At 46.3% G+C, this 20184-nt stretch overlaps 1 protein-coding gene across 4 annotated transcripts in view; it reads left to right on the forward strand.

Moving 5' to 3' along the window:
• Positions 1–20184, forward strand: part of PTPN3 (protein tyrosine phosphatase non-receptor type 3) — a 122713-nt gene that overhangs the window by 74544 nt on the left and 27985 nt on the right. For 3 of the 4 annotated variants that reach the window (XM_030823533.1, XM_030823426.1, XM_030823597.1), the window contains 7 exons: positions 711–845; positions 2982–3158; positions 12971–13157; positions 13309–13386; positions 14958–15014; positions 16794–16950; positions 19123–19283. In XM_030823533.1, the coding sequence (XP_030679393.1) occupies positions 711–845; positions 2982–3158; positions 12971–13157; positions 13309–13386; positions 14958–15014; positions 16794–16950; positions 19123–19283 (952 nt within the window). The remainder of the gene's footprint in view (positions 1–710; positions 846–2981; positions 3159–12970; positions 13158–13308; positions 13387–14957; positions 15015–16793; positions 16951–19122; positions 19284–20184) is intronic. The other variant, XM_030823467.1, reaches the window with a different exon arrangement.

Below are 20184 nucleotides of genomic sequence, written 5' to 3' on the forward strand. Positions count from 1 at the left end.
GCAATCTTGGCTCACTGCAACCTCTGTCTCGGGGATTCAAGGGGTTCTCATGCCTCACCCTCCCAAGTAGCTGGAATTATAGGCATGCACCACTACACCTGGCTAATTTTTTGTATTTTTAGTAGAGATAGGGTTTTGCCATGTTGGCCAGGCTGGTCTTGAACTCCTGACCTCAAGTGATCTACCCGCCTCAGCCTCCCAAAATGCTGGGATTACAGGCATGAGCCACTGTGCCCAGTCTGAAACTACTTTCTAAGCACATTTTCAGATTCTCTCTCAAAGATTTACCAGTGATTTATAGTGACAGCTCATGCCGGCTAGGATGATGAAGAGCACCTGAAAAGATGGTTAATATTTTTACTTAGGCCAGTGTGAATAAAATAAGAATTCCTTGAAATCACTTGAGCTGTATTTCTGTGTGATCCTGGAATTCCTTCTAATCTGGTTAGGTTTGGTTATATTCTGGAAACAGTTTTGTTGCTTGAGTAGTGAGGACAAGAAAGGATTTTCACCCGAAGAGAAGAAATCACATAAGGAAATTCCAGGACAGACAGGAATCGCTTTTGAGCTGTCTCCCTCTACTCCCCATAACCTTGGCATTAACCTGCCATCCTTCAGACAAGAAGCATGTGTAGACTGTTTCACACATGCAGTAATTTCTTTCCTGTTGAACGTCAGTGTAGAAAGTGAACCTGCATCTGGTTTTTCAGGTCGGTAAATAACCAATATTGCAAAAAGGTGATTGGCGGGATGGTGTGGAACCCAGCCATGCGGAGATCCTTATCAGTGGAGCACTTAGAAACCAAGAGTCTGCCTTCTCGTTCCCCTCCCATTACTCCCAACTGGTATGTCCTCCTTTTTTTTTTTTTTTTTTTTTTTTGTACTACCCAACAGTAGACACTTTATCTCTTTTAAAAATAAAAACTCAACTTATAAACTCTAAAGATAGATGACCTACAATCAGGGTTTACATTTGCATTTTAGGCTCTTGGCAGAAGTAACTGTTTTCATGAAGTACACAAGTCTAGCTAAATGTTTTCCATCGTGTATAATGCTGAGATGCTCTCTTTGAAAAAACTTATTCGATCTAAATAATTTGGGAAACTCGAGCCTACTGAAAGGCCTCCTTTGGAATCACAGCACACATTAGCATATTAAACACTCTGAGACGTCCAATGATAAAGAAGTACGGTTAGCTTTACTTAATTCATGTTTTCCATTAATACCCCACAAAATAAACTTTGGGGAAAACTAACACAGGTACGTGATGTAAATGACGTAAGGATGTATGACCTTCAGCAGCAGAAGCAAATGCACATCAGTAAGTAGCCGGCCAACTTAAGAGGATGGACTCAGCTTAAAAAGAAATAGGTGGTCATTTGGTAAAGTGGGAAGGGCACTGGGTTTGTAGCAGAAAGACCTAAACTCAGGTTTTGGCCCTTCTGTTAATTAACAAGTTTCTTTACCTCTGTAGCCTCAGTTTCCCCATCTCTAAAAAGATGATAAAAACTACGCAAATGAAATAATAATGTACAAGTATGTAGTAAGCTTTTAAAAGAGTCAGGTGGAATTATCATTATCTTATTATAATGGTCCCCAAAGACGTCACACCATTTTTGTGAATACCTCCAAAAAGGCTAGGGGCCAGAGGGGAAACCTAGCAGGGAAACATTGCCCCCAGTTCCACACTGGAGTAAGAGTGTGTGGCTGTAAATACCTGAGCCAGGATCTGCTAAGCCTAAGAGAAACTGGGAGACAGGCAGACAGAGGAGATGCTGTGCTGGGCCTGCTAGGGAAGGACCCTTCACTGGGGGCCTAATGCTCTGGGAAGGGACAGTGACAGTATTTAGTGTTAGAAATCATGACATAACTGAATAGATTTGCTTCTTGGTTTGCAACATTTAGATACCTCATTCTAAAGAGGTAAGTTTATGCTATAACACAGCAGCTTAATTTATCTGAAAATCTCATTGGCAGCAATGCCAGGGGCCCAGAGAGCCCAGGACTGGATCCAGGGGAACAGCGGGGTTAGATGTTGCCACACTCGTGGCCCGGAGCTCCTGTGGCTATTTATAGGTCCTCTCCTGAGGAGTCACAAGAGCCTTTTTACTTCTGCTTTGGACACAGCATTATTGATTATCCAGGCCCAGGGGGATTGCAAATCATGGAGGCCCTGACAGTCCTGAGGAGAAATGGCTAACAAAGAAAGGGAAGATGGAAAAACTGTGAGGGAAAATAGAACTTAGAAAGCTTGGCAGCCTGGGATCCCCCGCTGCAGGAGCTGACGCCCAGGTGCTACACTGGATGCCCTGAGAACACGGCCTCATTGGATTCATTCTCAGGAGCAGGTAAGTACAGCCGAGGCCCAGAGAGGTGACGTGCCTTGCCCAAGGTCACATGCCTACTGCCGCTGTTGAAGGACAGTCCAGTGTTTATATGCCTATCTAATGCATATAAGCATGTTTAATAAGGGATATATCTTAAAAAGCAAACATTTTCTCTTGGATCAAGTGAAATTCACATGAAGGGATGTCGTTGAAATAGGGTTGGAGTTTTGCTGAGAAATGTAGTTTGGCTTCTAAACTTTTTGTTTGCATTGTTCAAATTAATCAGAAAAATTCTCTGAATAGCAGTCCATATGGCCTATTTATGTCTTGAGAGCTTGAGTCCTCCTGGAAGAATAACTTACCCTTAAGTCAATACCCGTCACTTCCCACAGGGCATAAACCCATCTAATTCTGCCTGTTTATACAGCTGAGGCTACTGTTCTGGGAGCCACCACTTGACTGAGAGTGTTAGGGATTTGTGTCACCCTTGGTGCCTTCTGCTGGGGTAGTAATGAGTTAACCAGCTCTGAATGTCAGCCTCCACCAAGGAAGGCATCCTTAGAAAGGTCAGGACACGAGGTTCACTGGTGTCTAATAAAATTTGTAAGTGGAATTTGCTTTGAACACTTTGCACTCAACGTTTTTCCCACCCAGGCGAAGTCCTCGGCTCCGGCACGAAATCCGAAAGCCACGCCACTCTTCTGCAGATAACCTTGCAAATGAAATGACCTACATCACGGAAACGGAAGATGTATTTTACACGTACAAGGGCACTCTGGCCCCCCAAGACAGCGATTCTGAAGTTTCTCAGAACCGAAGCCCGCACCAAGAGTAAGAAATTTGTGTTGTTTTATTTCTGGGCATTTGCTTTTTGGCTGTTGCGGAATTTGCTCAGGTCCAGGTTGCCATTTGAGAGGAACCAAGAGCCGGTGCCTGCAGCCAGCTCCCAAGGGTGCCTTCTGCCAGGATAAGAACATAAATCAGACTCTACCTTTTCACCCAGAAGACAGTCTACGTGCCTGGGGTCTAGAGCTTGTACTTTTTGTCCACAACAAAGACTTTCTACTCGCTAAGTACTTGTTAGTCTCTTGAATTAGTCTCCTCTCCAGCTCACAAGCAAAGCCCAGTTTAATCGTTCCATATTCTAGAGGTACAGACTCTAAGGCCATGCTAACTCTGATTTCTCTAGATTATTAAAGTTTTACCATCACATGATTTCAAATCATTGGAAATATGCTTGCTTCTAAAAGCCTTCTCCGAACAACAGGGTTCTGAGGGGTTTTGTTTTCAATTAATAGTTAGTATAAAGAAACAAACATGTTAGAACATCTCTAATTTTCTTTGAGAAATTTTTGTTAAATTTTTATGTCCTACCCCCCCACCCCCCTTTTTTAATGTGACAGAGTTCCCTCATTGCTCAAGGCCAGAAAAAATGTCTGTCCTGAAAGACTGGTTGAGTGCTTTTCTTATTCAATAAGATATATTTAACCCATTTGTTTCCCTTTTTGCCTTGGTTACCAGGGAGTTCAGAACTGCACATTAGGCTCAATTGTATTCACTTCCCTCAGCCCAGATTTCTTGTATAGTACCTTCTCTTCCTCCTTTGCCTTTGTTATATGGGTCTTTTTTTTCTTATTTTAATGGATTCATAGTTACATATCTGTACGTTTTGGGGTAAACTCGCAAATCATTTTTTTAAGTAGGTAAGACATAGATTATAAATTAGGTTAAAGCATGATAGTAAAGGATCAACTGTTAGGAAATAAACCATAGTCATTGGGTATCTATTCTGTTAAGCCCCATACTATGTCTAAAATATAGAAAGATAACGGGCCCCCCTTAACAGCCGAGGATTAGCAAGCAGGCACGTTAGTTAATCTATAAATTTTTTACCACTGTAGCTAGTAGGCCGAAAGCATCAAATGCACCCTGATTGTACTCCAGGCATTTGCAGGTGAATTGCAAATCTCTATCCCATTTATGTGTGAGGCTGCTACCTCTCCTCTGTCCTTGCCCACAGCAAACATGGTTTCCAGTTTATCTGTGTTCTTAACACCTCTGGTTAAATAATCCCTGTGGTCATTCTTTCCTTGTGACCTGAGCTTGGATGATGCTTTTGCTAAATGGTTGCTATCTCTTGTTCCAACTTGCAGCCTGCTGCCCCTTTGTCAGGGCTACAGTGGATGATTGTGAGTTCCTTTGTGTGACTTTGTAGCTTTTCAAACCACAAGCACATCTAGAAATACAAGGCAGGAGTGCAGGCATGTGTGACTACAGCCGTTTTGAGTCTGCAGTGGGGCTCTGCGGCTTTGGCAAAAGGAGAAAACGGTTTAGGGAAGCGTTGGAGGGCTCTGGGAAACCCACTCACGCCTGCCGCGTCAGAGCTTCCTGTGGTGGTTTGCAGTCCTATCACAGAATTGTACAGCATCTAAACCTTCCCTGTCCAGTACAGCAGCCACCAGCCCCAGGTGTCTATTCAGATTTAAATTAATTAAAATAATAAAAATGTAAGCATTCGGTTCCTCAGTCACACGAGCCTCGTTTGAAGTGCTTGACAGCCACACAGGAGTGGTGGCCTCCATCTTGGACAGCACAGATACAGCCCTTTCCCATCACTGCAGAAAGTGTTGTCAGCAGCACTCATCTAGACTAACACGTTTATTCCATCATTCATTTAAAGAGTGAACCCCTAGAATATCTACAAGTGAAAAGTGCATTTTTCACACAGAGTTCATGTGGTAGTAGGTTTGGAATCGTCATCTTGCTTGCAGTCTGGGCGCTCCACACCACTCACCCAGCTGCTCATCTGTGACATGGGGCAGGTGGGTAGCCTCTGAGCGCTCTCACAGCCCAGCACCCTCTGTCTCTTTATGCAATCAGTGCCAGATGGGGAGGGATGCATTCTGTCCAAAGACGTGTGGACGCTTTAGAGGGCTTGCATTCATTCCCAAGTCCAGCGGCACATTTTATACATCCTTGGCTGGTCATTGAGGGGAACACCAGAGCAAATCAGAAAAGTTGTTTCAGGAGCCTCCAGGCCAGCTAGGCAAATAGCACATTATCAGCCTACACTGCCACACTCCAGGGCTCTGTCACTTTGGTGAAAGGAAAAGGGGGGCTTAGGGAACAGTATGTGTCCTACATCAGATTTTCCACCTGTGGTCTGCAGTCCCATCACGGAGCATCTAGACCTTCACAGTCTAGTACAGCAGCCACCAGCTCCATAGGACTATTTACATTCCAGTTCATTACAATTAAATAAGATTTAAAATTCACTCCTTCAAGCACTGCTTGATGTAAGTGATTTCTGGCCCTGCTTGTTCCTATACATTGCACAGTGATTCTTCTTGAAACCCCTCCTTGAGATCTTGTAAAATGTGTCATCTTGGGGCACTTTTTATCTTGCAGCTAAATGTTAAGAATAGCAAATAACAGTGGTTCACAGGCAGGCTTCCTTGCGGGGTTTTGCCAGGTGCACTGACAATAGACATGTCAGGGGGTCAAGTTAGTGACTGTGCTCTGCAAGTGGGATGAACAGCCAGAAAAGCAACCCGCACCACCTCTGTTAGGTGGGAGACCTCTTCCTGCTGGTGGGAAGCCACTTTGTGCTGGGTCTTCAGAAGAGGCTGGCCCTCCTGAGGGCCTGGGGACCCCCATTGCTCCAGGTAAGAAGTACAGACTGGTCTGTACCTGGTGAGAGAAAAAAAGAAAAATAAAACCTGTTGGTTAGTTTCTGTGAGTATTTGCAAAATGTTTACAAAAAGTTTGACATGTTTTATACAGCAGATTTGTGTTAAGAGGCAAAAAGAAGCATTCTGTCAGAGAAATTGGATGAATAGTTTCACAGACAGTGAGGAGGGTTCCTTTTAAGAAGAATAATTAAGTGCAATGTTCTGTACTCGTTTAAAAAAGAAGAAAGAAAGAAAAAGAGCGGTTAGATTTGGCTGTAAACCCAGAGTGGCGCAGCTCAGGCTGCCTGAGTGCCATCTTAGCGGATGAGTCACTTGCTGGTTTGTTCCGTATTTATAGCAGCACAGCAAAGTTTATGATTATAGTTATGAATCCTTGGCAGTTTGCTTTGTGCCCAAGTAGGCTGCACTCTTTTGTTGCTCCCAAGGTTCTATCAGCCATTGTGTGTTCCTTTCCCTGCTTCCGAGTGAAGACCAAATTCTGCAGAGAAGTAAGTTTCCTTCATGGCAGAAATGAAAAACCTACCACTCTCCACCCAGATAAAAGGGAGAGAATGTTCCCTAAAGAAAGAGACATGCAGAACAGAAACTGGGGGAAACACATTGTAGAGCAGTTTAGAGTTGTGTTAGAAAAACTTTCTGGTTGCTATTTTATCACAGTTGTCTTGATGGGTCACCAGCATGACACCCTCCGAGTGGATGGGGCTTCATGCCTGCATAACTTCTTTGCTGTTTGTTTGCCTCTTTCCTTAGAGCCTGCCTTCTTCCATGGGATTTGGGGCAGCCATTGCTTCTTATTTCAAAAATTCTGTGCTGGCCAGGCATAGTGGCTCACGCCTATAATCCCAATACTTTGGGAGGCCACACTGGGCAGATTGCTTGATCCCAGGAATTCAAAACCAGCCTGGGCAACATGGCAAAACCCCATTTCTACAAAAAAATACAAAAATTAGCCGGGCACGATGTTTTCTGCCTGTTGTCCTAGCTACACGGGAGGTTGAGGTGAGAGAATCACTTGAGCCCAGGAGATCGAGGCTGCAGTGAGCTGTGGTTGCACCACTGCACTCCAGGCTAGGCATTGGAGTGAGACCCTGTCTCAAAAAAAAAAACAGAAAAAAAAACACAAAACTTCTGTTCATTGGAAGGAACCTAGGGGATCCCCTTCTTCAGCTTTGGCGGCAGTGTAGGAATTCCCCCAACGCTACAGTGGCCCCCCCAGGCCTGAGCACTCTGCCAGCAATGGAGAGTCCCCTACAGTGCAGCAGTGTGCTCTGTCGTTAGACAGCCCAGGTGCCCACTGCTCTTCCCAAGCTGTGCTGGAAGCCTCCTTGACGCTGACCCAGCATCAAAGTTCCTGCCTTGAACTCTCAGGACAACACAGATGGTGTCTGTCCCCAGTTCCACCTGCCAGCCTTGGTTACTGTTCCTTAAGATAAACAATTCCAGTGTAGTCACTTTCCACCCATCACCTTCGTAACCACCATTCTCCAAGTGCAAATGAGCCCTTCTAGAGGGTGGCACCAGATCTGAATGTGGAGGAAGGATCTGCATGCATACCATTCTACATGTCCCCCTCGGAGGACACCAGGCAGGGACAGGGTTTTGTTCAGAGTGTTTGTGTCCCTTTTCCTTGAACCTTGCCTTCTTGTTTGGGTCCACTTGCGTGTGGATGTCTCAAATACCTGAAACCCAATATGATCCAATCTCAGCTCCTCATGTTGGTGTCCAGCCCGTGGCTGTTCCTGTGTCTTGGTAAGGGGGGGGGCATTGTTTCAATACTACCCAGTTTGCACCTATTTGAAACATCAGTCGTCCCTCACTCCTCCTTTTCTTTCACTGTCCCTATGCCATTTCTCATCGTGTTGATTCTACCTCCCAGATATTTCTTGCATTTGACTCCTCCACCATCCCCACTGCACTGCCCCCATGCAGCCACCATTGTCTCTTGCACAGTCTTGCTCAGTCATATCCAAACCATTCCCCTGTCTTTGGTGTCACCTCCTTCCACACCATGCTTCACAAGAATAGCAAATTTATCATTCTGAAATACACATCCAAGAATGTCACTTCCTGCTTAAATACCTTTTCTCTGCTTTTTCAACATTTCCTGCCTTTACCTGTGCTACCGCTTTTGTTTGTGTGTTTGTTATTATCAGTGTTTTGCCAGAATGCCCTCTTTTTCCCACTTGACTACCTGTTCAAACTCCTATTAATTCATCTTTCAAACTCAAGCTCAAGTGCACCTGCTCCAGGAAGGCTCTCCGGGCCTCACATAGTACACTAGACATCTGAGCATCTCCACTGTAGCTTGATAATATTATTACTTGATTAATTGTGTTTCTTCTCCTTTGGACGATGAATTCTTCGAGAGCAGGGATAGTGCCCTATTCACCTCTCTTTCCTTAAAACCTGACATGGTTATTTGGCATTTAATAGACATTCAGTGACTATTTGGATGGATGGATGGATGGATGGATGGATGGATGGATGGATGGACGGACGGACAAATGGTTAGATGAAACTGGATGGGGCCCCGGGATACAAACTCCTAAGTGTTCACAATGGGATGCCCCCTCTGCCACTTCTATATCATGTGTCCATATCACATGAGCAACATCACACCATATTTATCTGTACCCCAAGAACTCAAACATACTTACTTTGACAAGCTTGGTAACTGTCACCTGTGAGCAGGACTATGTGGTAGGTGCCCCTGCAGGGCATCTGTCAATGAGAAATTCTCCTCAGAGAATTCAGGGATGAATTGACTGAGGTTTAGCAAGTGCTTTCTTGCCAATGAGGTGTCTGATATCTGTAAGGGAAGCCTAGACAGATTCATGATCTGTCGTTCCAGCAGGAAAGAGACTGTGAGCTCAGCACCATACCTGAACCATATCCCTTCTGCCACTTTGATCTTGTGTCCTTGGCATTTATTACAGCTCCAGATGAGCTGTTTCCTGTGGTGACTGTCTCCACGTCATAAAAATGTGTATTGGAAGACAGTCTTCTTTCTGTTACTCAAGGACCCTTATGTAAGGAGCCATGTGGGAAATTTCTCCAGGAATTTTATTCAGAAGAAACTGCCCTCTGGGTGAAGTGGTATGCGTTCCTCTAGCGCCGTGCTATTCCAGCTGTGGCCACAGGCCAGCAGCTGCAGCACCTGAGAGCTGCTCGGAATGCAGAATCTCAGACCCACACAGGCCTGCCGAATCATACTCTGCATTCAGCAGGACCCCAGCTAATGGGTGTGCACAGCACATTCTCAGAAGCTGTGATCTTGCAGATGCTGAGAACCATTTAACTCGCCTTCCCTTTGCACCTGAGCTTCCAGATTCCTGAGTAAATTCCTTGCTCTTTTAGAGTAACTCACCCAATCACCTCGGGTGATCCTCTTGGTACCTTGCCAAGAGGTTTTATTCTTCATTCACTCAGCATTTCAGTTGAGTACTCCCTGTGTGCCTGGTCCTGTGTTCCGAGCACTAGGAGAGGAACAGAAAGAGCACTAGGGTCTCCTGACCTTGAGAAGCACCCAAAACAGGGCCCCTGTTCCATCACACTGCAATTTGAGAGCAGGACTTTGCCCCCTTTCACAGGCGGGGGGCGGGGAGGTCTTTGTAATTTTCTAGGGTTTAGGGAGAGCTTCGTGCGGGAGTGTTTCTTTCTGATGCCTGCTGCCTTTACAGTTCGGAAGCATGTGTTTTCTGGAGGGTGAATACTTGTTTGTCTGTCTGATGGTCAGTCTGTGTCTCACATTTCTCTGTCTCTGCCCCTTCCTCCCTAAGAACCAGGGTGTGGTCAGTCCCACACTGGCTCCTCCACGGTGTCTTCCCCGTCCTGCCTCAGAGACAAACCTCTTCTGCTCCTTCCTCCCCCTAGTCATTGGCTCCATCCCACCCTCACCATCTTCTTGTGTCCCTCATCCTGCCCCTTTCTTCACTCCACTTGTGGAATTCATGGGGCAGCTCCCCTGCACTCCTCAGCCACACTGCATTCTGCCCAGTGACAGAGGAGGTGCTAGGGCTTTGGTGCCTTCACCCCTGGCCACCCTGTGCTGTGGCCAGCTGCCGCTTACTCATTGCATCTCCTCATTTGATGTCCTCTTCCTCGTCTGTCTGTCCATCTTGCACACTGAACAGAACATCACCACGCCCTACAGAGCACCTGTGTACACAGTTGAGCAGGTCAAAAATCAGCCATTTGTTGAAACAAATGACAGAGTAACCCCTCCAACCCTGCTTAGAAAATAGGTTAGAGCAGGCCGGACGCGGTGGCTCACGCTTGTAATCCCAGCACTTTGGGAGGCCGAGGCGGGAAGATCATGAGGTCAGGAGATCGAGACCATCCTGACTAACATGGTGAAACCCCCATCTCTACTAAAAATACAAAAAAAAAATTAGCCAGGCGTGGTGGCAGGTGCCTGTAGTCCCAGCTACACGGGAGGCTGAGGCAGGAGAATGGTGTGAACCAGGGAGGTGGAGCTTGAGCTTGCAGTGAGCTGAGACTGCGCCACTGCACTTCAGCCTGGGCAACAGGGCGAGACTCTGTCTCAAAAAAAAAAAAAAAAATAGGTTAGGGCATAAAATGACTTGGAATCTAGTATTAGTACTAGCAGCAATAGTAATAGTAGTAGTACTGTTGTCATTTAGTACCATGGGCTAGTTTAGACAGACCATTGAGTTTTAAATCGAAAAAGAAAAATAGGGCTGGGGATGGTGGCTCACACCTGTAATCCCAGCGCTTAGGGAGGCCAGTGCAGGAGGATTGCTTGAGACCAGGAGTTCTAGACCAGCCTAGGCAACATAGTGAGACCCTGTGTCTACACAAAAATTTTAAAAGGCTGGGCACGGTGGCTCACGCCTGTAATCCCAGCACTTTGGGAGGCCGAGGCGGTTGGATCACAAGGTCAAGAGATCGAGACCATCTTGGCCAACATGGTGAAACCCTGTCTCTACTAAAAATATAAAAAATTAGCCGGGCGTGGTGGCGGGCACCTGTAGTCCCAGTTACTTAGGAGGTTGAGGTTGGAGAATCATTTGAACCCGGGAGGCACAGGTTGCAGTGAGCCGAGATTGCACCACTGCACTCCAGCCTGGCAACAGAACATTACCCTGTCTCAAAAGAAAAAAAAAATGGATGGGGGGGATGCAGGGAGGGGGAGAGAGAGAGAGACAGAGGTAGAGACAGAGACAGAGGTAGAGACAGAGACAGAGACAGAGACAGACAGAACGAGAACTGGAAATACCATTTTAACTTGTTTTATAACTGCCAAGCAGTTGCCCTTTCTGCCACTAGGTGATGCTCTTGTAAACAGTGAAACCCTAGCAAAGATGCCGTATTTGGGGGGAATTTTTTAAAGCTTCCTTTTACATAAGTGAAAGTCATTCTTTTTCAATCTGAAAACTTGTGTACAACTTCAATTCCAAAATATTCTCTCTCTGAAATGCCTTCCCATCCATAACACCCTACCCCCAACCAGCCACTTGGACACCATAAGGCCAGACTCTTGTCCTACTGTATAGCTGTGTTTCTCCATTGGTCTGTCACTGAATATTTTATTCAAATAGATTGTGATTATGAATCATTCTGTGTGAATATGATACAGATTTTATATTTAAATTAAGCTCATTTAAACTCACTAGGAGAAAGAGAAGCACCAATTTTATGAAAAATCTGTGGATAAGGGCTTGAGATGAAGGTCGAGAAAGAGGCGGTAGCAGCTGTCTTTTGTCTGGGTTTCACTGAATGACTTGGTCTCTGTGCTTCTCCCCTCACTTCAATTTGGATGAGGTTAGGGTGGAGCAGAGTCTTAGAATGTAGAAGAGCCCCATATTCATCTGTTCTGTAAGGTGTCTCTGCTGGGCCTGTGGCTCTGGAAGGGGCTGGTGTGGGTGATGCACAGACTCAAGGGTCCTGTCCTATACAGTGACAGCAGGGATGGTTAATCCCTGTGACCCTGAGGGGTTAGAAATGGGGGTCTTGGGAGTGGGCTCTGCATGGTCTGGAGAGGGAAGAAAGGCTCAGGACGCACATCGGTCAGGCTTCTGTCTGCTAAGCGGTGGGAAAGCCATGTGACCCTGGGCGAGTTACTCAGCCTCTCCTGACCTCAGCTTCTTCATCTGTGAACTGGGAGTTAGAACAAATGACCACAAAGGTCTGTTCAGTTTTCATCATCTGTAACTCTCTAGGACAGCGCTGTCCAGCAGGACTTCCTGCCGTGGTGAAATGTTCTCTAACTGCACTGTCTCATACAGGAGCCACTGCCCGCATGTGGCTAGTGAGCATGTGAAGTATGGCTGGTTTCTTGTCTTAATTTATTTAAATTTAAGTAGCCACATATAACTAGTGGCTACCATACTAGACAGTGCAGCTCCAAGATACAGAAGAAACTATATTCGATAGAGGAAAATGAAACAAGATCTCAGCATGGCAGTTCATGGATGTCACAGGCAAATCATGCCAACTAGGAATAATATAAATCCTCCTGAACGCACAACAACAACAGTTCCATTTCCTTTGAGGAGGCAAGAGTCCTATGAAGCAGAACCATCCGCAGAAATGAGACAGAAGGAAAAAAGCTTTCAGAAGGGATGGGCCGTGCATCTGCGTGAGCTTGCCTGGCAGAGCCTGGTTCAGTAATGAAACCACCAGAGTAGCTGGACACATTTCCCTGTCACCCTTCTAAAGCAGCAGGGAAGAGAGCAAAGTTTTCAGCAGTTTCCAGATCCACCCTGCCTCCTATCCCTTTTCCCCAAAACCATGTGACAGTGTCTAGGCCAGACGCAGGCAGGGGTGGTCAGTGGGCCCTGGATGTACTCAAATCCCACTGACAACCTATGCAGCTGAGGCTCCAGGAAAACATACAGCCCCCAGCTGCCAGGCCCCTACAGTCAGTAGTGTTTGCTCTAATAAAATATTAACCCAGTTATTAATATCTCCTCCTTCCCCGTGATGAAGGAGTTTATCCGAGAACAATCCGGCACAAAGCTACCTGACCCAGAAGTCATCCAGTTCTGTGTCTCCGTCTTCAAATGCTCCAGGCTCCTGCTCACCTGACGGCGTTGATCAGCAGCTCTTAGATGACTTCCACAGGGTGACCAAAGGGGGCTCCACCGAGGATGCCAGCCAGTACTACTGTGACAAGGTGAGCGAGCTCAGGCAGCCAGGTGATCCACCCACCCAGGGCTTCCTGGCCCCTTGTGGGCAGCTGAGTAGCTCTGACTAAATGAAAATATCTTATCACCAACTGCTGGAGAGAGATGTGATGTAAATGACCACTTTCAAACGTTTTCCAGAATGATAATGGTGACGGCTACTTAGTCTTGATCCGTATCACACCAGATGAAGATGGAAAATTTGGATTTAATCTTAAGGTATGTTGTGTATTTATGAAGGAAATTTTGTGCTGGGAAGCAATCTTTCGACGAGTTTTTAATTTGCATTACAAATGTGCCGCATTCCTGAGCTACATAAGGAAATTGGTTCAACCCTCAGAATTGAGAGTTGGAGAGTTTTTTTGTTTTTGTTTGGTTTGAGATTTTTGGGGTTGTTTTGTTTTGTTTTGTTTTGTTTTGTTTTGTTTTTTAAGAAAAAAACTCACTTTATCGCCCAAACCTGGAGTGCAGTGGCACGATCGCAGCTCACTGCAGCGCCGACCTCCCCAGGCTCAGGTGATCCTCCCACCTCAGTTGGGACTATAGGGATGCACCATCATACCCAGCTGATTTTTTTCATATTTTTTGTAGAGATGGGGTTTCACCATGTTTTCCAAGCTGGTCTCAAACTCCTGGCAATCTACCCACTTTGGCCTCCCAAAATGCTGGGGTTACAGGTGTGAACCACCGTGCCCAGCCTAGAATTGAGAGGGTTTTTTTTAATGTGGCCTTAACAGCTGCTGAAGGCCAAATGCCTGCTTGTGCCTGGCATTGACTATTCACTAGATTCATAGCACCTTCTTAAGTTCTGATAACAAGCGGTAAGGTCAATATTTCTAAACCCATTTTGCAAATGAATACTGAGGTTCCCAGAAATGAGGGCACACAGTTGGCAAACAGATCTACCCACTTCAGGAATGCTATTAAGAGAACCCCTCAGCATTGCTAAAGCTGATAAGAGAAAACAATTCAAGTTCAACTTGCAGGGCCACCACTCTCCTCCAGGCACCTTTAAGCAGGATCTGCAAACTAAACCCACAGGCCAAATCCCATCTGTTTCTGTGACTAGTTTTTTTGGTAACAGCCACACCCATTTGTTTACTGGTGGGTTAATGACTGCAGAGTTGAGCAGCTGAATCAGAGCCCTCACTCCCCCAAAGCCTCTCTGGCCCTTTACAGAAAACTTTTACTCACCCCTACTCTAGGACAAAGTGAGGGCAGGTGGTCCCCTACCCCGCAGCTGCCATCCTGCACAGCCTCATCTGCCCCAGCAGCTGTGTTGAGGACCAGCACTCACAGGCCAGATGCGCTCACAGGGTGTGCCCCTTTCCCAGGCCTCACTCGCCTCTGCTGAAAGCCCCTTTATATATATATATATATATATTATACTTTAAGTTCTAGGGTACTCGTGCACAACGTGCAGGTTTGTTCAGCAGCAGATGAGATGCTGTGGAGTCCCTCTCCTGGGGGCATCTGCGTTTTTAAGGAGGAGCTTGCTCTCTCTGAGTGCATCTTTTAGTTCCTGGACTGTGGGGATGGCAGAGGGAGGCTTCTGAAGAGGGTCCTGGTCAGCCCGCTGGATCCAGAGGGGTCAGGAATTTGTTCCATATTTCTGAAATGACGTGTGATTCGAATCAGTCATAGTGAAGTTTGAAGCCTCCCTGTACCAAAGGCTCACATTTATTGGTACCTCCATGTTGTTGATGCTGTGAGCTACTCGTTTGTTTTTTGTTTGTTTGTTTTATTAACTTAAAAAACTTTTTTTTGTTTTTATTTTAAAATGTTTACAGGGAGGAGTGGATCAAAAGATGCCTCTTGTGGTATCAAGGATAAACCCAGAGTCACCTGTAAGTAGATACATTCCATGTTATTCCTCATGTTTGTTTGTTTCTCCCTAATTCTAACAGGTTTCTGTTTCCCCCTAATTCTAACAGGTTTCTGTTTCTCCCTAATTCTAACTCAGGTTTCTGTTTCTCCCTCATTCTAACAGGTTTCTGTTTCTGAGTCCTATTTCTTTTTTTGCCAGAGCAAAGAATGTGCTTAGATACACATCACCATGTTTTCTAGAACCTTGCTGCTCAGTGTGGTCTTTGAAGCCATAGCACCTGTGTTACCTGGGACCTCATTAGACTCTCTGGCCCCAGCTTAGGCCTGCTGAACCGGGATCTGCATTTTTAACAAGAGCCTTGAGTGGTTGGTGTGCATTCAATTTTGAGAAGTCCTTTTCAAGAGGAGGAAACTTAGGCAGTCTGCTGTTCTGCTCACTCTAAGTGGGCACATGGGCCCTGTGCCTCTTCTCACCATCTTTCCACCAGTGCCCCTTTCGTCCTCTGTGTAGGCCTCCTAAGAAGAGCATTTGCTTTTTCTTTCAAATTTATTTTATTTTTTTAGGCCAGGCATAGTGGCTCACACCTGTAATCCCAGCACTTTGGGAGGCCGAGGCGGGTGAATCACTTGAGGCCAGGAGTTTGAGACCAACCTGCCTGGCCAACAGGGTGAAACCTCGTCTCTACAAAAAATACAAAAATTATCTGGGCGTGCTGGCGCACAGGTGTGATCCCAGCTACTCAGGAGGCTGAGGCAGGAGAATTCCTTGAACCCAGGAGGCAGAGGTTGCAGTGAGCTGAGATCACGCCGCTGCACTCCAGCTTGGGCGACAGTGAGACTCCATCTCAAAAAATAAAATAAAATAAATTTATTTTATTGTTTTTAAAATAATATTAAGTAATTTTTTCCTTTAATTTTTTTTATTGTGCATACGAAAGGTGTACAACATGATGTCTTGTTACACATATAGTACTGCAGTCAAACAAATTAACATGTTCATCACTTTCCATAGTTAACCTTTTTTTTTCTGTTTTAAGAGACAGGGTCTCGCTCTCGCTCTGTCACCCAGGCTGGAATGCAGTGGTATGATCACTGCAGCCTCAAACTAGGCTCAAGCGATCCTCCTGCCTCAGCCTCCCAAGTAGCTGAGACCACAGGTGTGTCCCACCTCACCTGGCTCCATAGTTACCTTTTAATCATCTGCTTTTTTAAAGCAGTAGGAGTCACTGTGCCTCCTTACAGTGAACCATGTTGGGATTTTACTCTGAGGTAGTCCTTAAGCTCTTGTCATTTAACTTTTGTTACTGTTTACAGTTTCTGTAAATTCAGAAGGCTTTCTTTCCTGTGCTGTTCAGTTCATTGCTTCTCTCCATAATGGTTTTTGCCTCTGCTGTGAAGCTTACAAAAGCTTTCACCTTTGCAAGACAGATAAATACTCACCTCTAGCTGGCAAATCATTTCCTAACAGTACATCTAGGAAACAAAAGGCTGGAAATGGTATAGTTATATTATAATAAGTGAAGGTTGACTACCACGGAGAAATGCTTCAGCAGTTTTTATATCCTTATTCTGAAATGTTTCATAACTTATATTCTGAGCAGTACTTCTTTGTATCTTGCAACCATCTACCATGTCCACGTAGCAGTGGATGCATTATAAAAATAATGACAGTACTACCCAAGGGAGAGAAGGCAAACTTGATCATGGTCCCAGGTGTCTGGGAGCAGAGCGAGTCAGCATTCTCCCCCCGAGGACTGTGTTATGGTAACAGGAGAAACTCGCCTTTCCCCACCACCCAGGCGGACACCTGCATTCCTAAGCTGAACGAAGGGGATCAAATCGTGTTAATCAATGGCCGGGACATCTCAGAACACACGCATGACCAAGTGGTGATGTTCATCAAAGCCAGCCGGGAGTCCCACTCACGGGAGCTGGCCCTGGTGATCAGGAGGAGAGGTAATGGCCACCTGGGGGGAGGAGCCATAGGGACGCTGCCCTAGCAAAGCCGCGCCTGCTCCAGCCCTTTATCTGCTCTTGAAAATGTTGAGTTTGTAGCCAACATTTTTTGAAAATCAAGAATTTTCAGGTAATAACCTGATGTTTGGCTTCTCACTTGAAAAATGTTAAGATCTGCCCCCAGGAGGCCTGTCCCCATGTGGCCAGTCTTCTGGAGGGAGGCAGCGCCCACCCACCCCCTTTATACAGGACATGAGCCCTCAGCTCCTAATTCCTTCCAGGCCCAGCGCAGCCCACATCACGCACTCTCTAAGTGGCATGACCCTGCAGACATTTGCATTTTCAGCCCCTTCTCGAAGGATCGGGTGATATTTCATTCGTGCGTGTTTGATTTTGTCAGGGAGGCAGTGAGGAGAGCAGGGTCTGACTGTCTCAGGTGATTCCTCACTCTGCCTCTGCGGGCTGGGGGACCTTGCAGGAGTTACATAACCAGTCTGTGGTTCAGCTGGCTCAGGTGAGGAGGACAGCAGTGGTCCCGACTTCACAGGGTTGTTGTGAAGATTAAATGGCACTTGCGGCCGGGCACAGTGGCTCACACCTGTAATCCCAGCACTTGGGAAGGCCGAGGCGGGTGTATCACTCCAGGTCAGAAGTTCAAGACCAGCTTGACCAACATGGTGAAACCCCGTCTCTACTAAAAATACAATAGCCAGGCGTGGTGCCGTGTGGGTATAATCCCAGCTACTCAGAAGGCTGAGGCAGGAGAATCACTTGAAGCCAGGAGGTGGAGGTTGCAGTGAGCTAAGATTGTGCCACTGCACTCCAGCCTGGGTGACAGAGCGAGACTCCATCTCAATCAATCAATCAATCAATCAATGGCACTTAGACTGGAAAGCACTTGCATTGCTGCCTGATGGGAGCAGAGGTTTGAAGGACAGCCTCTACTGAGCGTCACACTGTTGTCTTTACGGTTGTTGTTATAAAATAATACATCAAGTTCCTTGAACACCCTGCACAGCTGTAAAACACTGAAAGTAAATGAAGGTTGTGTCTGGAAAGCCCTGCATCTCTGCCTGCCTCGCACGTGTGGCTCACACTCCATACTGCTGTGCTCCTTCCTCGGCTCTGCTCCCACTACAACTTTCAGTCCAGAGCCACCAGGACCAGCTCTGACCCCACCTCCTCCGTGAAGCCTTACCGGATCTCTCCGGATCCCCACCTGTGCAAGGTTGGGGGTGGGAGTCCTAGCTTTGCTTTCACCTGTATAGAATTTAACATGAAGGGAGAATATGCACTAAAGAGGTAGGGCTGAAGCATAGAAGAGATGCTAGGAGTACGATATTTACTTGGGAGCCTCCCACATAGAAATGGCCCTGAGTTAGGGATTGAGCTCTCAGGAATGATGGCGTCACAGGGAAAGCCTGGGACCTCACCCTCATGCCTGGGGAAATGCCCATTTTAGGGAAGTAAATGAAAAAACCTGAGAAAGAAAGGGGAGTCGGGGTGGGAATAAGAATAACCGGGTCAGGCCGGGCGCGGTGGCTCACACTTGTAATCCCAGCACTTTGGGAGGCCGAGGTGGGTGGATCATGAGGTCAGGAGATCGAAACCACGGTGAAACCCCGTCTCTACTAAAAATACAAAAAAATTAGCCAGGCGTGGTGGCGGGCGCCTGTAGTCCCAGCTACTGGGAGAGGCTGAGGCAGGAGAATGGTGTGAACCCGGGAGGCAGAGCTTGCAGCAAGCCGAGATCGCGCCACTGCACTCCAGCCTGGGTGACAGAGCGAGACTCCATCTCCAAAAAAAAAAAAAAAAAAAAAAAAAAAAAAAAAAAAAGAATAACCAGGTCAGAAAGAGCAAGCAGAGACAATACGCTTTTTTAAATAACATTCTTTCCCTTTCCTTTACCTCTGACAAAAGCCTCTGAGTGCTAAACACCATTATTTAAAACTAACCAGGAAGATTAGTATGTCATTTTATGTAATTAACACATATTGAATCATTCACCTAGAAGTAGTATCTTTGGTGAAAATGATTACCATGTAGCTTAATCATTTAATAAGATGTTTTAAACCATCTGCATTCAGGCGTCATAGGTGTGATTTGTTTGAGGGAAACTGATAAACCCGAGTGTTGCTACACAAGTCAGATGCACTGTCTTGTACATTACAGCTGTCCGCTCATTTGCTGACTTCAAGTCTGAAGATGAACTGAACCAGCTTTTCCCCGAGGCCATTTTCCCCATGTGTGCGGAGGGCGGGGACACTTTGGAGGGATCCATGGCACAGCTAAAGAAGGGCCTCGAAAGCGGGACGGTGCTGATCCAGTTTGAGGTAAGACCCTCTGGAGGCTGAATCCCGAGGCTGAATCCCACTGCCATGTCTCCTGTTGGGCTGCCCCTGCCTCTGAGCAGTGGAGGAAATGAGGCAGAGACACGAGCCCTCGTTTCCATGGTCGAGATGATTGTGTGTTTCGCAAACCACAAACAGTCAGCTGAGTCTCTGAGGACTGACAGGGCGAGGCCTGTGCTTGTCGTGGATAACAGGGCACGGCAGGCAGCCCCCCTCTCAGGCTCGGAGCAGCAAGCAGGGATCAGGATGGCCACCCTCGCTGAACTCTGTCTCACCCTCTTATTCTAGTAACATTTGGTAGTCATGGAGAAACATGCCAGAAACTGAGGAGGAGGGACTCTGAGTGTATTTAACTGTCAACACAAAAGCTCAAAACTCCCAGCAGTGGAAGGCAGTGGAGAGGTGGCTGTGGGTGAGCAGCCCAGGGTGGGTGAAGGAACCAGCTCTCTGACCACCCCCAACCATGTGCTGGAATTTGGAGCAATTAGTGTCATCCCATGAGGGCATAGTGTCTTGCCCTCCCAAGTTGCCCAGAACCCTATAAACACAAGTAAGAAACCAAACTCAAACCCCCATCTTCCCCAGGGGAACCTGTGATTCATAGGATTCAGGCTGTTGACAAAGGTACACACAGACATTTTTTATAAAACAAAAGGGAACCAAAGGAGACTCAGCTTTTAAGCCAGTTTTACTGATCACTAACAGAATTAAAATAGAATGTGTTCATCTTCCAAATTTATTTTCTTATTTTTATTTTTTAAATATGTTGTTGTTGTTGTTTAAAATAGAGACAGGGTCTCACTATGTTGCCCAGGCCAGTCATGAACTCCTGGACCCAAGCAGTCCTCCCGCCTCGGCCTTCCAAAATGCTGAAATTACAGGC

Source organism: Nomascus leucogenys, chromosome 1a (assembly GCF_006542625.1).
Source record: "Nomascus leucogenys isolate Asia chromosome 1a, Asia_NLE_v1, whole genome shotgun sequence".
Taxonomy (NCBI): Eukaryota; Metazoa; Chordata; class Mammalia; order Primates; family Hylobatidae; genus Nomascus; species Nomascus leucogenys.